Source organism: Phyllobates terribilis, unplaced genomic scaffold (assembly GCF_046119375.1).
Source record: "Phyllobates terribilis strain yellow unplaced genomic scaffold, ASM4611937v1 Scaffold_11__3_contigs__length_659146591, whole genome shotgun sequence".
Lineage (NCBI taxonomy): Eukaryota > Metazoa > Chordata > Amphibia > Anura > Dendrobatidae > Phyllobates > Phyllobates terribilis.
Genome location: NW_027362771.1, coordinates 266615364 through 266637821, shown reverse-complemented (window position 1 = coordinate 266637821; position 22458 = coordinate 266615364). Strand labels below are relative to the sequence as shown.

Genomic DNA, 22458 nt, shown 5'->3' with positions numbered 1-22458 from the left:
TCTGTATGGTTTCCCCATGCCCGCATGGGCCTCCCCCCACACCCCAAAGACACACCAATAGGAAATCTAGATTGTGAGCCCCCATGGGGACAGTGCCAATATTGTCTGAATTGTAAAGCACTGCAGAATATGTTGGCACTATATGAATAAAAAGATTATTAATGATTATTTAAAAAAACATATAGGCCCTGGTTCATTTTTTGCATATTTTTTAAGTCACTTTCTTTTTGTTTTTACTTTGTGGTATTAGTTGCCGATTGTAGCACCAAATTCATCAAAATGGTGCGTGTGGTTCATAAATTTGGTGTAAAGTAAAAAATGGTCTTTTTTCAACTCTTTAACTGTTTTGTGTTTTTTTTGGGCCAAAATTTGGTACTCAAAAATACAGCAGGAGGGGAGGAAACTGTAGTGAAGTTGCTTCATATTTTGCGACTTTTCTAATTGTTGAAATTAATGAATCGGGTGAAAATATTTGGAATCGCTAAACTCCACCCACAAAGCGAAAAAAAAACTAAGTGAGCACATATAAAATAGATTTATAAAGGAACAAATAGAATAAAGAATTGGGTACAAAAAAAAAAGAAGCAAAGGCAATGATGATTCAGGTCCTTAATTCTAAGTGACAACTGGATACTACGCCATAAGTTTGTTTTCTGTAGCCTTTCTTTATCGTAATGCAGATACCAGATAATGCTACTTTGATTTATAAGCTAGATTTTATCATACATAAGAAGCACAAAAAAGCTAAATGAACACACAAGAGGTAAGATAGAAACTATTTTCAACTATAAGAGGGTATAATCTTTACTGTCCTTTTAGTAAATGACAACCTGTTTGCAGCAGATACTTTGGTAATTACTTGGAAGCCCCTACATCCTGGTTGCTGAATAGACTGTAGAGTGTACAATGGGTTTCACGCCTGGTGGAAATTACAATTATATTTAATACAGAGAGCCTCCGTATAGGTGTGAATCTCAGCAGGGTTGTCTGTCACTGTCAGGGTCCTGTCTTGTACATGAACAATTCCGTTTTTTCCTCAATACAATGAAGAACATTTTTGTTTAACACCAAAATTAGCAAAGGTCAGTTATTAGTTACATTTGTTGCAATGTTAGTGCAATAAGGAGTACTATTGTACATATATTTGTAAGTGATGAAAAGTCTACGTAATTATGTACTATACTATATGAAACATCATATTCAGTATAAAGAATTGAGACCCCTGTTAAACAGGTACAAAGTTTTGGGTGTTTTTTCATAAAATAAAAAAAATTCTGCCATAATTGTCTTCTTCTCACTTTATATAACTATCCTTTCATCAATAATGTATAGACAAATCTTTCTAGCCTCAGGTTGATGTTTAGTAATAATTGATAATTCAGTGTATCCATTGGTGATTAGATGAAAAAAGTGTCTGAATAACAGATAAACCAACTTTCTTAGGTAACGTTGTTTTAATTGTAAAGTTGGAGTGATCATTAGAGAGTAGGTAATTTTTTACATGATTATTTTTATATAGTGCTTAGTTCACTAGCAGACTGACATTAAAGCACCACTTCAGCGGGTTTTTTTTAATTTCAGCATTGGAGTGGTGCCATTAACGTAATGTCCCTGACCCTAGTATTAAACTTACCAGGCGACATCTTCTGCTCTTCCCGCTGCAATTTCCAATGCCACGATCTTGTGACCGCAACTTCTGACTGGCCGGAAGTCAGAGGTAACGCTCACATGGTCTCACTGTAAGTCTATGAGAGCCTTGTTCTGGCCTAAAGGTGTTGCCCGCTCTGTGCAGCCACTTTTTGCTTGTGTGATCATCCTGATGATTTGTTCAACACAGTGTTCTCCAGCTAGGAAACCCAGTAATTTTCTGTAATTTTAAGGAAAATCCATCAGCACTTGTTATATTTCCCTTCAGCGCTTCTACGGGACAAATTAAGCATTACCAAATATTGCCAAATATAATTAAATATAATTGAAAACAGGCTGTTCTAAGATTGTGGTGATGTGTTATGTTCTCCAGATGTTCTTTGTACTCATTCTTTGTGTGGTGGGCCACTGGGGAGGTGCCAGATGCTGCAGAAGGGCCAGCTGGGGTGTGTAGCCTCATTGGCAGCAGATAATGATGTCACGGTAGCTGAAGTGGGTCGCTGGACCCTTCAACCCTTCCCTCGTATCCACAACAATGTAAAAAGCGGGAGGTGGCACTTGTGGATGGTATAGGACCCCCCGGGGGCACTCCTGTAGTGGTGGTGTCTGTGTGCAGGTTTGGGAGTGCCCGTGATGTTTGTGCAATCTCAAGCAGCCAGACACGCAGGTGAGCTTATAAACATAACAATTTTACTGAATGGGGTAACAGGGTACAGTCTCTCTTACAGGCAAAATTCACAGTATATTGTGCATACGGAAGTAATGGTTTTCTCCTCATGAGACAAGCATTGTTATTGTCCAGGGCGGCTGGAGCAGAGTTCTCTTCACTTGTTAGTAGAGAAAATGCTATGCACAGTCCAAGAAATATTAAACTGATGGAGGGACCTTCACAGATTGTCTCTCTGTGGAAACACACTAAAGTGTGGATGTACTCACAGTTTTAGCCCACCGTTCCCTCTTGCAGGGGGTAGGTTTAAGCAAAGTCGGTGGCGTGGCAGCCACATGGATCTGGTCCTGGCTAGGAGCGATCAGGATAACCAGAGAGCAGGAGAGCCCATGTACAGCATTCTCTCTCCTGACTGGAAGACATTTCACTCTTTTTGTGAAGGAGATTATGTGAGGAAAAATGTCCCCTCAGCATAGACTGGCATTGAAAAACTCTTCTCTGAGAGAGTAATGTCTCTCCTCAATCTTCCTGAGGCAGCAAGAACTGCCCACAACTGGTTTGTACCAGCGTTCAGTCAGAGTGAGAGCCCTGAGCTGAGAGACTCCTCTCAGCTGTTGCTATGGCCACCACTTGTTGTGAGGAGAATAATCATTACTTCATATACACACATTGGCCAGTAGATGGCAGGAAAGTACAATTTACAATGCAATGTATTATATCCCCTAATTCAGTGCACAAAATGGAACAAATCTACTACCACACTACAACTGTCTCATTTAGCAGCAGTAGAACGGGTACCGGGATGCCACATTTGCTCTGGTTCTTAAAGAAGTTGTGCATTACTTTGATATTGATGACCTATTATTGGGATAGGTCCACGCACTGTTTAGTGGTCACTCCCAGGTACTGCAGATCGGCTTACAATTTAAATAAATGTATTGAACTTTCTGAAACAGGCTTCACTGTGCAGATTCAGTGTGTATAAATATAGCAGGGGGATCAGATCAGGTTTAGACTCAAAACAGTGATAATCTGATTTGATATTAACAGGCCACGGTATATTGCATTACAATGTTCAGGATTTTTTTTCAATGTTCATGTACTAATATGGTAAAATCTGTTCCAGGCCACACAGAAAATGCATACATATTTCTTAGCTTTTATCAGATTATGCTTTAATCTATTACAAAGAGATTGAGCAGAAAAAAAAAATATTTGATTGTTGGTGACCCTACAAATACCCTATTAGCTAATACAGTGCATTAATGTTCCAAGATTATCATTTTGCACTATATGAGGACTGCTTTCTTGAAAACCTTACAACAGTATATGGTGGCCCTCCTGAATTAACATATATTTATGCATAGCATTTATGTAAAAGTGATGCAAAGGAAAAGTTAGCTGGTATTTATTAAGCTACCACTCTTTTTTATTTGACATTACATTTTATCAATTTTCAACTTGTTATTAAAAATGATGCCAAAGATATTCCTTATGGGTTCCAAGAATATTTTTAGGAACATGAACAAGTTGTACAAGCTTAGAAAAACATGGCTATTTATTCCCAATAAGGGTGCCACACTTGTCCACAGGTTGTGTGTGGTATTGCCACTCAGCCCCATTCACTTCAGTGGAGTTGAGCTACAATTCCAGACACAACCCAGGAAGAGACAAGGTGCCATTTTTCTGAAACAAAAACAGAAAAGCCTTATTTTTCTACTCTTGACCTCTACTTTCTTCTAAATACTTGCAGACTGGCCATCACTTTAGCTCCCGTTTCGTGCTGAACAGCAGTGCATATGCTTGGATAAAACCCCTAACCCTAAAACCCTCCACTCCTTAAGGGATCTTAGATCTTTAGAATTTACATAATTTAGAAAGAAGTAAGAGGCATAATTTAATTGAGTAGTCATAGAGAATATACCATAAATAGACATGCATGAAATATAAAAATTGTTGGACTTTCAAATATTGTATAAGGTACCTAAGTTTATTATTTTTAGCCAAAAAGCAAATTTGCCATCAGATTTATGAATGTAGCATGAGCGAGTGATAAATTCCCTGATTACATGGTTAGGTCACTTACCATTTTTGGTGTACTAGTTTCCATAAAATGACTGTTTACTAACTGCAATGTTTGGCAATGTTGGAGTTCTCTCGATTTAATACCAGCACTGCCAAGTGATATTCATGAGTGGCTGGCTAATCTTGCCCTCTGGCTGCTGATTGACATCTTTCTTCCTTTCCTTTACATAGGGAGATAGCTTGCACTCAGGGACTGAAAGTTTGGGTTTGTCTGCAGCCCAAAAATTCAAGCACTTTATGGTGCATGGATTACATTGAGGGGATGTCATCCTTACCTCCTTTTACAGTTCTTAAAAGGAATCTCTCAGCAGGATTTCACCTTTCCAAAATATTTATATGTACATGTAGCTCTTTCAAAGACAAGTCCAGTAAAACCTTACCTAGCCTAAACTAGTTTTTGATTGGATATGCAAATGAACCTGAAGTGATTTCAGTGTGGGGAAGCTCTTCCCAAGCCTCTTTCCTCTGGCTCTCTTCTCCTCCCAGCGCTACATCCTCCTGCCGGACTTAGAGGCTTTCTTCTCCGCCCAGCGCTGCATCCTCCTGCCGGACTTAGAGGCTCTCTTCTCCGCCTAGCACTGCATCCTCCTGTCAGACTTAGAGGCTCTCTTCTCTGCCCAGCGCTGCATCCTCCTGCCAGACTTAGAGGCTCTCTTCTCCGCCCAGCACTGCATGCTCCTGCCAGACTTAGAGGCTCTCTTCTCCTCCCAGCGCTACATCCTCCTGCCGGACTTAGAGGCTTTCTTCTCCGCCTAGCGCTGCATCCTCCTGCCGGACTTAGAGGCTCTCTTCTCCTCCCAGCGCTACATCCTCCTGCCGGACTTAGAGGCTTTCTTCTCCGCCCAGCGCTGCATCCTCCTGCCGGACTTAGAGGCTCTCTTCTCCGCCTAGCGCTGCATCCTCCTGCCGGACTTAAAGGCTCTCTTCTCCGCCTAGCGCTGCATCCTCCTGCCGGACTTAGAGGCTCTCTTCTCCGCCCAGCGCTACATCCTCCTGTCAGACTTAGAGGCTCTCTTCTCCGCCCAGCGCTGCATCCTCCTGCCAGACTTAGAGGCTCTCTTCTCCGCCCAGCACTGCATGCTCCTGCCAGACTTAGAGGCTCTCTTCTCCACCCAGCGCTGCATCATCCTGTCAGACTTAGAGGCTCTCTTCTCCGCCCAGTGCTGCATCCTCCTGCCAGACTTAGAGGCTCTCTTCTCCGCCCAGCACTGCATGCTCCTGCCAGACTTAGAGGCTCTCTTCTCCACCCAGCGCTGCATCATCCTGTCAGACTTAGAGGCTCTCTTTTCCACACAGCACTGCATCCTCCTGTCGGACTTAGAGGCTCTCTTCTCCACCCAGCACTGCATCCTCCTGTCAGACTTAGAGGCTCTCTTCTCCACCCAGCACTGCATCCTCCTGTCAGACTTAGAGGCTCTCTTCTCCACCCAGCACTGCATCCTCCTGCCGGACTTAGAGGCTCTCTTCTCCGCCCAGCACTGCATGCTCCTGCCAGACTTAGAGGCTCTCTTCTCCGCCCAGCGCTGCATCCTCCTGCCAGACTTAGAGGTTCTTTGCTTGAAGTCACACAGCACAGAGTTTGTCAGACAAGTAGGAGGAACTGGTGTGAGGGCAGAGAATAGAAATGGAGTGACAGATGCTAGAGAAAAGCACTTCAGCATCATTTGCATATCCATTCAATGCTGATTTCTCTGTATATGAGGAACAGACTGGCCAAGTAAAGGTATTGCTGGACTTGTCCTTGAAAGCGCTACATGCACATCCTGCTGACAGATTCCCTTTAAACAGTGATTTTATGAAAGTGACCAGCAGAACATTTAAGTGACCAAGCACTAGAATTAGATTCTCTGTCACTCCTTAATGATGCCCTTTTGATAGGGCAGCATAAGCCTGATAATAGATTCCCAAGTTGCAAACTGATAATATGTATGGGATAGTATGTGCAATATATAACTTAATCATTTAATGTGTTTTTCCAGACAAGGGGACAGTACAGAAAGTGGTCGTTCTTCCTGGTAACAGCTCGACTACTGGAGAGCTCATCTTAGAAGAGCTGGAAGTTTTTAAGGTTTGGCACCATCTTCTAATTTCTAGAAGTGAACATGTGTACATACAGTTTTGACCTGACAGACTTGGCACTATATGTAAAACTACAGATAAAAGAGCCAATGCTGTAATGTCAGTGTGGGTGAGCTGGGACCAGCACTGAAATAACGTAATGTTTGGTGTAGTTTCAGTGACTTCACGTCAGACATGATAAATATGGCTGGCAACAGAAGTAGACGGATAACTAGCATGAAAAGCAAACAGAAGTTTGCTTGTTTTCCTTCTATAGTAAAGGGATGATGTAACTATATTGTATTGTTTCCAACCATTTATAACAATCTCCAAGGACTCATTTACACTAGTAGACTTATAATGCTCAGCATAAATAAGTTGTAACATACCTGGCGGCGTCCTTGCATGGTGGTCCATCTCCCACTGTGCAAGAGCGCGCACTTGATCTCCAGTCCAGAATGTCTCTCTGGCTTCCCTCCATGCTGTCTGTTTGTGTCTGTTTCTGCTGCTTAAGGGCGGCGCCCGGTCACTTCCTGCTTTTTGTACCTGCTGTGGGTCACACCCCTTGTGCGTCCTCAGCCTATTGCTGTCTGTCACCTGGTATATAGCTCAGCTGCTCCCATCTATCCCGGCCTGAGCATAGTGTTTCATTCAGTGTGTGCTTGCACTCTGAAGGTGCCAGGTCCCGTTCTGTGTTCTCTTGTCTGCCTATCCTGGAGGCTGTATTTCCAGGCCTGTCTGAACACGCTCCTAGCCTGTTCCTCCCGCCTTCTAGGGGCCGATTACCTAGACCCGCTCCTGTATCTTGTCTGTCCTGTCTGAACACGCTCCTAGCCTGTTCCTCCCGCCTTCTAGGGGCCGATTACCTAGACCCGCTCCTGTATCTTGTGTGTCCTGTCTGAACACGCTCCTTGCCTGTTCGTCCTGCCTCTCTGGGGGCAGTATTCCCAGACCCGCTCCTGTATCCCGCTGCAGTGTCGGTCTCCTCCGTACACTCAGTTCCAGTCTGAACTCTCTCCTATCCTTTACCTGTTTTGCCTCTATGTCCGTTCCCTTCCTTTTTCTGCAGAGTCTGAACTCGTACCTAACTCCTGCCTGTTGTCTCTGTACTCCCGTTTGTGAGTTTGTGGTCCACTCGCTACTTCACTGCAAGTACCCTGTGGGTGTCTGGCTCTGCCTTTCCCTTCCTGTCTGTTCCGTGTGAACAGAGCCCTGTCCCCCCTACTCAGCCTTGCCTGCTCTGACTCCTTTGCTCACTGCTCCGGCGGTTCTAGCCTGCTCTCACTCCTTTGCTCACCGCTCCGGCGGTTCTAGCCTGCTCTCACTCCTTTGCTTACCGCTCCGGCAGTTCTAGCCTGCTCTGACTCCTTTGCTCGCTGCTCCGGCAGCCTTGCTCCGCTCTGACCCTTTTGCTCGCTGCTCCGGCAGTCTCGCTCCACTCTTGCTCACCGCTCCAGGCGGCCTCGTCCTGCTTTACTCTTGCTCACTGCTCCAGCAGTCTCGCTCAGCTCTGATCCTTTGTTCACCGCTCCTGGCGGCCTTGTCCTGCTCTACTCTTGCTCACCGCTCCAGGCGGCCTTGTCCTGCCCTGTTCTCGCTCACCTCTCTGGGCGGCCTCACTCTGCTGTGTTTGTCCGCCACATCTGTGGCTCTGTTCCTGAGTCCCAGTGTGTACTGGGTCCTATCCCGCCAGTGTCCCTACCTGCTAGTGCCTCCCTGTCTGCACTCTAGCTGTGCTTGCCTGTACCCCTCTGCCTGTATTGTTCCTGAGTCCCAGTGTGTACTGGGTCCTATCCCGCCTGTGTTCCTACCTGCTAGTGCCTCCCTGTCTGCACTCTAGCTGTGCTTGCCTGTACCCCCCTGCCTGCTTACCCGCCTGCCTGCATACCAGTCGTGCCTGCCTATACCCACCAGTCTGTGTGCCAGCCTACCAGTCTGTTCCTGTATTCCCCTGTGTGGGTCAACAGCCGTGTCCGGGGTCTGTCCTGGAGTAGCACCTGGTCCCTTTGCTCGGTTCCTCCTTGGTGCACTGGCGTCGTATGCCGTCGTGTGACCCTGGTCGGATCGGGTGAATACCTAGTTAAGCCCCTCCAGGCATTCACTCTCCGGCACGGTCCAGTGGAATCACTACAATCACACGCACACGCCGCTCAGCCCGGGCGTGTGCATAACATAAGTACACCCCAACAGATTTGTCAAAAACCTTTAGTTTTCTTTCAACATTTTCTATGAGATACCATACTAAAAATGCCCTCACAAATGTGGGCCATTGATTGCAAACAAGATTTGTTATTTTGCACACACTAAAAAGTAATTTTCTTAACCGATTCATTCAAGACCATTTTGCAAAAATGTATTCAATCCAATGAAAGTCTTAAGCGCAAAGCTAAAGTTTAGACTACAAAATTCTAATTAGCAAGAATTCAACTACAGGTACAGTGATGAGCAAAAGGATAACAATGTTTTGAACTTTTGACTTTCAGGCTTCATATCTCACCATCCACTACTTCTTCAAACATGAGACTACCATCATTTTACAGACAATCATCTTGGCTATCTCATACATAAATTTGACTTGCAACTATTTAGCATATAATTAGGTACGCAGACTCTTGTCATGTCACTGCATTACTGTTTTGCTCCTGGTGGTGGAAAAATCTTTTTCTTCCCATTTTATACAAAATATAACTTGTTCTCACATTCCATACTAGCTCAGTGTGTTATTAAGTTGATTCCCAAGTGAAAGGTCACTGGTTTGAATCGAGGAGAAGTCATGAAGAAGATTTCCCAAGAAAAGAGAAACTGCATCATCAAGTTCATCAAAAGCGGTCTCTCGGATAAGAAAATTGCCAAACTGCATCATGTGAGTGCCATGACAGTTGGAAGAATACGAAATGAAGTCCATCCATCCATTCAAAAGCCAAAAGGTGGATGTCCAGGCAAAATATCGGAGTCAACAAGTCGGCTCATCACAAGGTCTGTCAGTTCTGGCGCGACAAACACGGCAGTGGAGGTGGCTCATTTGTTTCGTAATAGTGAGGTCTCAGACATCTATGCAAGCACCATGCGACGCACATTACACAAAACTGGAATGGTGGCTCAAAAAAGGTGAAGAAGCCTTGACTTCAATATCATCATAAAAAGTGTAAGCTCGAGTTTGCAAAAAAGTACGAAAAGTGGACAGTAGAAAATTGGAAACAGGTGATTTGGAGAGATGAGGCGAAAGTCAATAGACTAGGCTCTGATGGATGCAAATGGGTCTAGAAGAAACAAGGGAAAATGAAGAAGCCTCGGCTTCAATATCATCATAAGAAGTGTAAGCTCGAGTTTGCAAAAAAGTACGAAAAGTGGACAGTAGAAAATTGGAAACAGGTGATTTGGAGAGATGAGACGAAAGTCAATAAACTAGGCTCTGATGGATGAAAATTGGTCTAGAAGAAACAAGGGAAAATGAAGAAGCCTCGACTTCAATATCATCATAAGAAGTGTAAGCTCGAGTTTGCAAAAAAGTACGAAAAGTGGACAGTAGAAAATTGGAAACAGGTGATTTGGAGCGATGAGACGAAAGTCAATAGACTAGGCTCTGATGGATGTTAATGGGTCTAGAAGAAGCAAGGGAAAATGAAGAAGCCTCGACTTCAATATCATCATAAGAAGTGTAAGCTCGAGTTTGTAAAAAAGTACGAAAAGTGGACAGTAGAAAATTGGAAACAGGTGATTTGGAGCGATGAGATGAAAGTCAATAGACTAGGCTCTGATGGATGCAAATGGGTCTAGAAGAAACAAGGGAAAAGGGGCTTACGGATCGAGAAATTTAAGCCTGATGATATGGGGTTGTTTTACAGCCGAAGGCATTGCATCTTTGGCCAGGATCGATGGTGGTATTAATGCTGAGCTATATATGAGTATCCTACATGATGAGTTACTTTGTACACTCGAGTACTATGGGTATGAAAAGGATGACATAGTGTTCCAGTAGGACAACGACCCGAAGCATTCGTTGAGATTAATGAAAAAATGTTTCAATGACAATGAAGTAGAGGTGCTGGATTGGCCCCCACAGTCCCCAGACCTCAACCCAATCGAACACTTGTGGGTAGAGTTGAAGTAAAAACTGTATACATATCCAAGTGAGTCGACCAGTATGCACCAACTTTGGGAACGTGGAGAAGAGACCTGTGATCAGATTTCAGTCAAGACATGCTTGAATCTGATTGAGGAATGCCCAGAAGGCTTCGGGTTGTGTTAAAAGCCAAAGATGAATTTACAAAATACTAACAAAATAATAAAAATAAAAATTTCGATTTTGAGGAGCAAAAGAGTAACAATGCCGTGACATGACAAGAATCTGCATAAGTAATCATATGCTAAATAATTCAAGTCAAATTTATGTATGAAGTAGCCAAGATGATTGTCTATAGAATGATGGTAGTCTCACGTTCGAAGCAGTAATGGATGGTAAGATATGAAGCCTGAAAGTCAAAAGTTCAAAACATTGTTACCCTTTTGCTCGTCACTGTAAGTCTAATTATTCATTAAACAGGTGTCCAGCCGACAGTTGACTATAAAAGGGTATTACCTAACAAAGAAAACACCTTCCCATTTCATGCTGTCAGCAATAGCACCACATGGAAGAGAAATGTCACCAGTCTTGAGAAAGAAAATAATTTCTTTACACAAGAAAGCTGAAGGCTACAAGAAGATCATGAAAAGCTTTACTTATCAGTCAGAATACCGTAGCAAAAGTGATACAAAGAATTAACAAAGGTGGAACTGCGACCATCTCACAGAGACGTCCAGGCCAACCATGGAAGTTAACACCTAAACAGAAGTGTCTTCTGATGAGAGAGCTTGAAGAAAATTGACATGCAGGTTGACTGCAGTTAGTTAAAGTAGAAAGCCAAACCAGGGTTAGTGTTTCCTGTGACAGAATACAGCGTCACTGCATAGGAACGACATTCATGGATGTCATCTACAGGGGAAGCCTCTCTTAAAGCCCATGCACAAAAAAGCTTGCCTACAATTTGCTACAACCCATACTGAAAAATATGAAGACTACTGGGACTCTATACTCGGCCTCATCAGTGCAAAGATAAATATTTTTGTAACTGATAGCTTCAAAACTATTTGACATCACAAAGTCGAGGAGTACAAAGAGAACTGCATGGTGCCTATAGTGAAACATATGAGGGGCACAAGAAGTTTTCTTATGAGGGACTGCATGACTGCTGCTCGTGTTGAGGGGCTACATTTAATTGATGGTATCATGAATTCATAGATGTATTGCTCTACATTGATCAAAGATGCTACCATTATCACTCCATGCCCTTTGTAGACTTGCACTTTTCCAACATGACTGATCAGCAGCACACATCTAAGGCCACTGTTGCATTTTTGAAGAGCAAGGTGAAAGTTATGCAGTGACCAAGTATGTCTCTTGATCTGAACCCAATCCAATTGAACACCTATGGGGAATTCTGACGAGACAAGATGAGCATCACTCTCTATCCGACATCCAGGCTCTAAAAGACGTCATTGATGAAGAAATGGAAAATGAAAGATGTTGCAATATGTCACCAATGTGTGCATTCCATGCCTAGAAGAGATGGTGCTGCCCTTAGAAATCATGGAAGTCATACAAAATAATAGTAGGATAGTTTTTGATGTGGGGTGTACTCATTCTTGCATCTACTAATTTGAAGAAAACTGAAGATTTTGTAACGAAAGTTATATTATTAACTTTTCATGTTATGAGTTAAAAAATGTTCTATGAAACTCAGTTTTGTCAAAATCTTGGAAATTGTTTCTGTGTTCAGTGAGATATTGATTCAAATCTTTTCACAGTGGCTGTACTTATTTATACTGAGCATTGTATAAATAACTTTGTTGCATCAAATAGTGAGCAAATTTATTAAAAAAAAATTGCCGATCCCACCAGGGGATCCAGATTGATTTTTTTAATGATAACGCGTAAGTATAGACTAAAATAATAATGCTAATTTAAAAAAAAATATTAAAAAGGAAGTGATACTGTTAAAAACCCTTCATAGAAGGCAATATAACTGCTTTCAGTAAGGTTATGTTTTGGCCCAAGGCTGCGCATTAACAATTCCTGGAAGTAATCTATAAGTAACTAGACATAACGGATTTCTGTTTGCAGCCTCATTTTTCTCAACTTGTAATGCTTAGCTGATTTTTTTCGTCTACTGGCCGTTGCCACAACAAATATCCCAGTAGCTGCTCTCATGTGCTAGAAAGATATAGCAATTGGCCACCTGCCAACTCTCCTCTTACATAGATCAAATGAATCAATGCACAAGCAAAGTACAAATCGTACTGCTTATGAAGTATTGACACTATAGACCGAGTCACACTAAAATAGCTGCAAGGACACTTATTCGGATCACAAATTTGCAATTCTTATTAGAATTTATATAACTATAAGGTGTTCTGATGACATTGTTATCATCACAACAGTGTAAAGTTATAATAAGTATATTGGGCAGACTACCCAAGAATTTACTTTTCTTTATGATGGATATTGCAGTGACAGCATGACTTGTATCTGTTGTACGTGTCCAATGGTCTTAGACTTAGTTCGGTTGTCTGTGTGCCTGTAACTGTCCTTATACAGTTTAATTTTAAGATTCATAGCTTTATTTAAGATTTTATAGTAATATATGTAACATCTGCAATTTATGATTTGTACTATTGTATACTGTGACCTGAGCCCATTACAAAAATCTGTTCTCTTTGTTTAGAGTTACGCTTCTATAAGATCTATGAAGATTTCCTCAAAAAAGGTAATTTGCCTTTTATCATTTAGTCTGTATTGTTTACAAATTAATGTACAGTGTTAAACATCTATTTTATGTGCACATGCAATATTGCCAAATTATTCTCCAAAACAGATTAGATGATATTGAACCAAGTTAGCTATATACAGTATTTGCAACAGTTTATGGTGCAAAAAGTTTTGATTCAGGGCAAAAATGATATTATGAATACACTGTGCCTTTTACCGGCACAAGCACATTTTAGTGCATTTAATTTATGAACTTTTCTACTTCTGGTTGTCTTTAGCCTATGCCATACATATCAACAAGGCTTGTGGTCAGTTGCTTTATTTTGTAAAACAACATAGAATGTAATCACGTCACTCAAAAGTTACTGGGGAAATAGTTTAGACACGGAAATGGATATTAAGGTGTCAGCAAATCAAAATCTAATTGTACCAATATAGTCAAAGTTTCAGTCCAATCTGGACCTTGTCCGCTGCCTTAAAGTGTATTCACTCCACAAGATTATAATGAACGAGCATTCCTAGTATCGCTTGTTTCACGACAATCTTGGAGTGTAAACAGGCTGCTGATTATCCCATGATCAAGCAAAACACTTGTTCATTGGGTACAATATTTTTTTAAGCAGACTTAAAACCATCGTGCTTGGCAACTTATTCGCACTGAACAATCTCTTACAGATCAGTCAGTGCGCATCTGAAGCGCGGTCTGCCTGTGTAAACACGTTGCTGATCAGTGGTTGTTAAGTGCCGCACAAAGACAGTGTAAACAGACCCTTAAACAAAAATACACACAAACTGTAATTACACAAATTAAAACCAATGATTTCCATAATATTTAATACAAGATTTACATATTAGCAAACACGAATGCAGTCTTGTGGACACATAAGTCAATAGTAGACTAGTAATTTAGAATCAAGTGCACCCCAGTTTTGGGAGTAAAAACCAAATGTGCACATCTATAAATATATAGATATAAAAGGGAGACCATATATATATGCTATATAGGACTACTAAAATAAGACTAGCAAATACCACAGAAACTGTGTGATAGATGTACTGGTGCATCTCACTAAATTAGAATATCATCAAAAAGTTATTTTATTTCAGTTCTTCAGTAAAAAAAAGTGAAACTCTTATATTATGTAGAGTCATTACAAATAGAGTGATGTATTTCAAGTGTTTATTTCTGTTAATATTGATGATTATGGCTTACTGCCAATGAAAACACAAAAGTCATTATCTCAGTAAATTAGAATACTTTATAACAACAGCTTGAAGAATGATTTTAAAATCCGAAATGTTGGCCTACTGAAATGTATGTTCTGTAAATACACTCAATACTTGGTCGGGGCTCCTTTTGCATCAATTACTGCATCAATGCGGCGTAGCATGGAGGCGATCAGCCTGTGGCACTGCTGAGGTGTTATGGATGCCCAGGTTGCTTTGATAGCAGCCTTCAGCTCGTCTGCATTGTTGGATCTGGTGTCTCTCGTCTTCCTCTTGACAATACCCCATAGATTCTCTATGGGGTTAAGGTCAGGTGAGTTTGCTGGCAAATCAAGCACAGTGATACTGTTGTTATTAAACCAGGTATCGGTACTTTTGGCAGTGTGAACAGGTGCCAAGTTCTGCTGGAGAATTAAATTTCCATCTCCAAAAAGCTTGTCGGCAGAGGAAAGCATGAAGTGCTCTAAAATTTCCTGATAGATGGCGGCGCTGACTTTGGTCTTGATAAAACACAGTGGACCTACACCAGCAGATGACATGGCTCCCCAAACCATCACTGATTGTGGAAACTTCACACTAGACCTCAAGCAGCTTAGATTGTGTGCCTCTCCACTCTTCCTCCAGACTCTGGGACCTTGATTTCCAAATGAAAATTGGAACTCTGGGACCTTCTGGAGAGTGTCAGCGACTTCCTTCTGGACATCTGTCAAGTCAGCAGTGTTCCCCATGATTGTGGAGCCTGCTGAAACAGACTAAGGGACCTTTTTAAATGCTTGGGAAGCCTTTGCAGGTGATTTTTGTTAATGATTATAATTTCCTGAGATAATGACTTTTGTGTTTTCATTGGCTGTAATCCATAATCATCAACATAAACAGAAATAAACACTTGAAATAGATCACGCTGTTTGTAATGACTCTATATAATATGAGTTTCACTTTTTGTATTGAAGAACTGAAATAAATGAACTTTTTGATGATATTATAATTTAGTGAGATGCACCTGTATATGCATGAATAAGCTGGCTACAGGTATAAAGTGATGCAACCTATGCTCGCATGCCAAGAGAGAGAAAATAATAGGTCAAACCATCCACATAGAGAGTTACGACATAACGACTTAGTAGTGTTCACTATAAAATTGCACACTGACACTATCCAGTACTGACAGTCAATGTCTTTATGTACACATTGCACAACATTAACATGTGCGCTGTTCATATGGACTTAGAAGTGGGTCATTGTTGAGGGTACAAGTAGATCATAGCCTTAGTGAAAGCGTGTGAGATGGGGACAGAGGTAAATGAGACTCTAAGAACCAGCGGTTGAACTGCGCGATGGAAGGATGTGGGGTATGAAGAACAGGGACTAAAATTCACATAAAGAAAGTTCACATGAAATTACCCTTAGACAGAACTTGAGAATTAGTTGTGCAGCACTTGCAAACTGTTCAACTTTTCATTTCTTCCCAGATTTAAATGTTTCTGAATTCCTTGTATGGTCCTTTCATAGAAAAATGTAATCTAATTTTATATTCTTTTAGCTACAGTTATATCCTAAAGCTTAACATTACGCAACTATACATTTCATTACTTACTTAATGAAGACCGATGACAGATTAAACTCATTTTTCCAACAACTCTGATGACTGTAATTACAGTTTGCGCTCCAAAAATTAATTACCTAATCTATGTTCAAGATTGCAAAAATGTGTTTTATGGCAGGCATGTAATTTCGGTTCCCTTAAATGACATTTGAAAACTCCGTCTTTAGTAACTGATAAATTCCCTTTTAGTAAGAAGTCTGCGGGGCAAGTAGAGATTAGATTCATTAGTAATAGCACGCCTAAAATCAATTGAGCACTTTAGTCATTGAGCACATCCTCTCACACTGATTATATTATACTACATCTAAATGCAGAAATTCTACAGAGCCGGAATACTCATTACGTTTTGTAAAGTCAAGTACTAAAGCACATTAGAATTAAAAGAAAGTATTGAATTTGAAAAAAAGCAGATGGCATACAGAATATGTATCATTTTCATATGAATGCAGCTATAAATATATACTTAGACTTATCTTATGTAGTGGAGTTCTAGATTATAAAATATACTACTTAATAACTAACAAGTTCAGAAATTAATACAATGATTTAAGGCAATGAGGTAGTTCTGCAATTTTGACATTGGTCTAGATTGGTTAAAGGGGCATTATTTCTAAAAAAAAAAAGACATTGATGACAGATCCAATCAGTATACCATAAAGTGTTATTGTGGGACTTTTAATATTTATAGTAAGATTCCCCTAAATGTTTTTTTTATATTCATCAGATATACCGTAATTAGTTTACACAATTTATTAAATTGTGTAGAATGTGCATTTATACAATATGATTGTGTTGGTAATTGGAATCAACCAGCAATGTTGCAAAGAAGGAAAGAATAGTCAGACTTACACATTCCCTATAAATTATGATAACGCTTGTATGAGGCTTCAAATCATTTTACAACTTTGTATGATGTAAAGTGAGCCAGTGCCCAAAAAACTATGGTATATTAAAAACTCACTTCAATATATTTTATATCTCATGGACCAAAACAATCTGTAGTTATAAGAGGTCCATCTTCCATTATGACCCCATATACATTTGATTAAAGTCTGCCCAATTTGAGATAGACTGGCCAACTATGTAATGTGTATGGTGGTCCCCATGTTTTTGTTCTCTGGGAAGATAGGCTGTCACCAGGTGTTTCTAGCACTGGCTTAGGCTGGATTTATATTTCATGATTATCGTGGAATTGTGTTGTTAGGAACGCTTGTTTAATGACAATCGGGAAGTTTAAACAAGCTAGCGATCATCCAATAAATGTGCAAAACGTTTGTTCGTTGGGTGAAATTATTTTTAAGCTTGCTTAAAAATATGCGTTCTCAGGAGTACATCGCATCATGTAAACAAGATATGTGCTGCCGAGAACAATGCCAGTCTATGTGCGCTGAAACAATCATTACTGATTATAGGAAATGTGGCCTAGTTAAATAGGCTACTAAACGACTGCAGCAAACAAGTAACCAACCAGCGGTCATTTAACCCCTTCACAACCTTGAGATTTTTCATATTTGCGTTTTTGTTTTTTGCTCCTTTTTTTACCAGAGCCATAACTTTTTTATTTTTCTGTCTGTATTGCCATGTAAGGGCTTGTTTTTTGCGGAACGGGTTATACTTTTGAACGACACCATTGATTTTACCCTTATAGTGTACTGGAAAACATTAAAAAAATTCCAAGTGCAAAAAAGGGCAATTCCACAATTGGTTTTGTTTTGTTTTGTTTTTTACCATGTTCATTAAATTCTAAAACTGACCTGGCATTATGGTTTTCCAGGTCATTGTGAGTTCACAGATACCAAACACGTATAGGTTCTTTTTTATTTAAGTAGTGAAAAAAATCCCCCCCAACAAAAGGGCACCATTTTCCGAGACCCGTAGCGTCTACATTTTTTGGTGGGGCTGGGTGAGGGCTTATTTTTTTGCGCTCCAAGTTGACGTTTTTATTGATACCATTTTGGTGTAGATACTATGTTTTGATCGCCTGTTATGGCATTTTATTGCAATCTTGCGGCCACCAAAAAAAACGTAATTCTGGCGTTTTGATTTTTTTCTTACGCCGTTTACCGATCAGATTAATTCTTTTTATATTTTGATAGATCGGGCTTTTCTGAAAGAAGTGATACCAAATATGTATCTTTTTTATTTATTGATTTATTTTGAATCGGGCAAAAAGGGGGGTGATTTAAACTTTTATATTTTTTTAAGATTTTTAAAAACTTTTTTTCTTTACTTTTTACGTGACTCAATAGTCTCCGTAGGAGGCCAGAAGCGGTGATCTTTCGATCGCTTGTGCTCCACATAGCAGGGCTTCAGCACTGTGCTTGATTGGCCAGCAAACTCGCCTGACCTTAACCCCATAGAGAATCTATAGGGTATTGTCAAGAGGAAATGAGAGACACCAGACCCAACAATGAAGATGAGCTGAAGGCTGCTATCAAAGCAACCTGGGCTTCCATAACACCTCAACAGTGCCACAGGCTGATCGCCTCCATGCCACGCCGCATTGATGCAGTAATTGATGCAAAAGGAGCCCCGACCAAGTATTGGGTGCATTTACTGAACATACATTTCAGTAGGCCAACATTTCAGATTTTAAAAACATTTTTCAATCTGCTGTTATAAAGTATTCTAATTTACTGAGATAATGACTTTTATGTTTTCATTGGCTGTAAGCCATAATCATCAACATTAACAGAAATAAAGACTTGAAATAGATCACTCAGTTTGTAATGACTCTATATATGTGTTAAGGGGACGGTTGTAAACAACTTTATTAAATAATGGAAAGCAACCAAACCCGGGGTCTGCGATGCAGTCTGGAGGACTGCGGACGAACACCTTCCGGGTAAGAAGGTAAAACAACCAACAGAAATAACAATCCCTTCCGTGTTACTGCACACCGGAACGGGAATAGGGATTCGCACTATCTCCGTTAACCGCACGAGAGATGTGCTACAAATAATGTATCCGTAGCCCTATTTACTGCACAGGGACTACGCAGCAGGCGCTAGGATGCGTGTGTGATTCACGCCGGCGTATACTTGCTCCCAGCCGGCGTGCTATCGGACTGAGGAATATCTCTCCACGCGGCTTACAGGTGGTGCCGGGAATACGGCGTCTGCAGACTGCTCGGGGTGTATGGCGACCCCTTTGTCGGAGCCAGACTGTCAGACAAAGCTACCTGCCTCCCTCCATCTAAGGCTGCCTATCACCCGCTAAACCTGCCTGACAGAAGCTAAAGCACACATGGAGCCCAAACGACCAAGCGTCCACACAATTACACCATCATAGCTCAATGATCAGAGCGCGCCGCCATGTTTGTGGGCGGGCTATTTAAAGATTAAGCCCTGCCCACCATCGCCTTATTGGTGACGTCATCAGCGACCAATCAGGCGGTGCCAGGTCACCGGAACAGTTGACTCCCAAACCACCAATCATGGTCCGCCATGTCACGGGCATGCTCAGTGCAGTGAATCCTGGACTTAGGCTGTGACAGCCCTGTTTCCTTCCGCAACCTACGCTTCATGTTGCTAGGAACAAAGACCCAAGAGACAACCTGTACATCTCGTGCACCAGCTAGGCATTGGGACCGACGATGATGCTGAGCAGCATCAGCCCCAGCTGGACCAGAATGGGAGACCACAGAATCCACTGATGGTTCTGAACCCATTTCGGATCCAGCAGACGCCTAACAATATGAGTTTCACTTTTTGGATTGAAGAACTGAAATAAATTAACTTTTTGATCATATTCTAATTTTGTGAGAAGCACCTGTATCTCTCCAGATTCTCCCATTGCATAGGAGCACTTGCTCTACCGAGCGCTCCTGTGTCCTCTATGAGAGAGAAGTTGCCAGATGTGTCCAGTGGCAGCTTATCTCAAGAAGAACAAGAGGATCGTCAGTCTGAAATCAGACATGCCAGATCCTTAACTCCCTCGACAATAAATTATCTGGGTCTACCATGAACATTAGACCATTGGCAGAACCAGTCGTCGGCAGGTTTGGCCGACATTTGTTTAATGTGTATGGGGGGGGCTTTAGAATGTATTATCATATGCGGCCTGTTTTCAGAATTCCATGTATCACAGCTTGCACATTAATTTGCAGCTCTCGCTGTTGATGCTGGCATTTTTGCCAGGCCTTCATAGCTCTTGTTATCATGTTCAATAGTGGCACCTTTCACGATAAGCTTTTAAAATATTCTATTTTGTAAGAAAAAACAGAATACATTTGTTTTGTTATTATGTTCCTTCAGTCAAAAGTTAGATTTGTTTTAGATATAATAACCAGTGTTGGTCTGTAATTATAATTGCCTTTATCTCTACACACAAGATGTAAATCCATTCAGTTATAACAGTAACATGCTAAGAAACCTTTTGCTGAAAAATAAATTTTCATTCTACAGCAACAATTGTACGTTAGCTCAGAAGAGGGTGTCACTCAGCTCTCTTTACACCGTTGCCATATTTATGGGCCTGCATGTGCGGACTGCTGCCTGGCCAGGGACCCCTATTGTGCCTGGGATGGAAACTTTTGTTCTAAGTTTTACCCATCAGGGAAAAGGTAAGACACTTGTGTTATGACTGGTCTTGGATTTTATGTGTTAATGTTTTGTTTCCGTCTAGACTGGAAAAAGTTTAATTTTATAGTTTATTGTGGAAGTTTTATTATGTACAGAATATGTCTGAGTAATTTTTGCAATTTATGTGTCATTTATCTAAAAAAAAAAAAAACAAGTATCGTTGGATCACAATTAACACCCAAAAATTACAATAAGAAAATTCCTTTTTGCTAATAATCGTGCAGTGTAAACAGACTAATCATCCAGCAAACAAGAAATAGGCTTTTTCATGAAATGATTATTAAGCCTTTCATGACCTATGACGTATAGATACTTCATAGGTCGTGTAACGGCATTTGATGCGGGCTCCGGCGGTGAGCACGCATCTTTGCCGGCACGACAGCTGATTTGATCAGCTGTCATGTGCCCCTAAAAGCCCCTGAAGCCCTGCTATGTGTAGCACAAGCGATCAGATGATTGCAGCTTCAAGTCTCCTAAGTGGACTATTGAAGCAAGTAAAAAGTAGAGAAAAAAAATCTTTTTAAAAATCTAAAAAAATATATAAAAGTTCAAATACCCTCCCCTCTTGCCCCATTCAAAATAAAACAAAAAAAATACACATATTTGGTAACACTGCTTTCAGAAACGCCCGATCTATCAAAATATAAACTAAATTAATCCAATCGGTAAATGGCGTAACGAGAAAAAGAATCAAAATGCCAGAATTACTTTCTTTTGGGTTGCCACAACATTGCAATAAAAGGCAATAACAGCCAATCAAAGCATCGTAGCTAACCCTAAATGGTATCAATAAAGACGTCAGCTCGGTACGCAAAAAATAAGCCCTCACCCAGACCTAGATACCGAAGAATGGAGACGCTACGGGTCCCGGAAAATGACACCATTTTTTTTTTTTTTATTGCAAACTTTACTTTTTTTTCATCAGTTAAATAAAAAAGAACCTATACATGTTTGATATCTCCGAACTTGTAATGACCTGAAGAATCATAATTGCAGGTCAGTTTTAGCGTTTAGTGAACATGGTAAAAAAAAAAAAAAATTGTGGAATTGCACTTTTTTTTGCAATTTCACCGCACTTGGAATTTTTTCCCTTTTTCCAGCACACTAAATGGTAAAATCAATGTTGTCGTTCAAAAGTACAACTCGTCCCGCAAAAAACAAGCCCTCAAAGGGCTATATTGATGGAAAAATAAAAAAGTTATGATTCTGGGAAGAAGGGGAGCAAAAAAATGAAAACGCAAAAACCTAAAATCCCAAGGTTGTGTAGGGGTTAAGCCTGCCTAATAAATGATCATACTTGGCAGCACATCGCCCCACGTATATAGGAAATCTATTAATGATTGTTCTGCTCAAATGGGCTATTGAATTGTTTATAATCAACCTCCAAGCAGCAAACATGTAGCTGATCGGTGGTCATTTAACTCCGCATTTTGTGTAGCCTATACGAGCCAAAAAGTTCTCATTCTGACAGACCCTGGAGCTACAATTCTCCTATGTTAAAAGTTGGACCCATGTCAATCAGCTGATCACTGGATCATCTTTTTGAAAAAATGCTAAGCTTTAAGATTATATAAGATATTGCTTGTGTTATTGCAGATTAATACTATTAAAATAAAAATTTGTCATATTTTTCCTGTCACACCCAATTTTTCAAAATAGGATATCTGTGCATGCTCATTGACCTGTGCATTAGTAATAGTTGTCTATTGTTCAGATCTTTCTTTTCTTGATAAGTAGCCAGCAATCATAACTAGTGTTGAGCGAGTATGTTCTATTAACCCTT

General features: G+C 40.7%; 1 protein-coding gene across 1 annotated transcript in view; it reads left to right on the top strand.

Annotated features, from left to right (window-relative positions):
- Positions 1–22458, top strand: part of SEMA3C (semaphorin 3C) — a 165268-nt gene that overhangs the window by 133689 nt on the left and 9121 nt on the right. The window contains exons 13-15 of the mRNA XM_073652309.1: positions 6379–6467; positions 13219–13260; positions 20499–20656. Coding sequence (XP_073508410.1) covers positions 6379–6467; positions 13219–13260; positions 20499–20656 — 289 coding nt within the window. The remainder of the gene's footprint in view (positions 1–6378; positions 6468–13218; positions 13261–20498; positions 20657–22458) is intronic.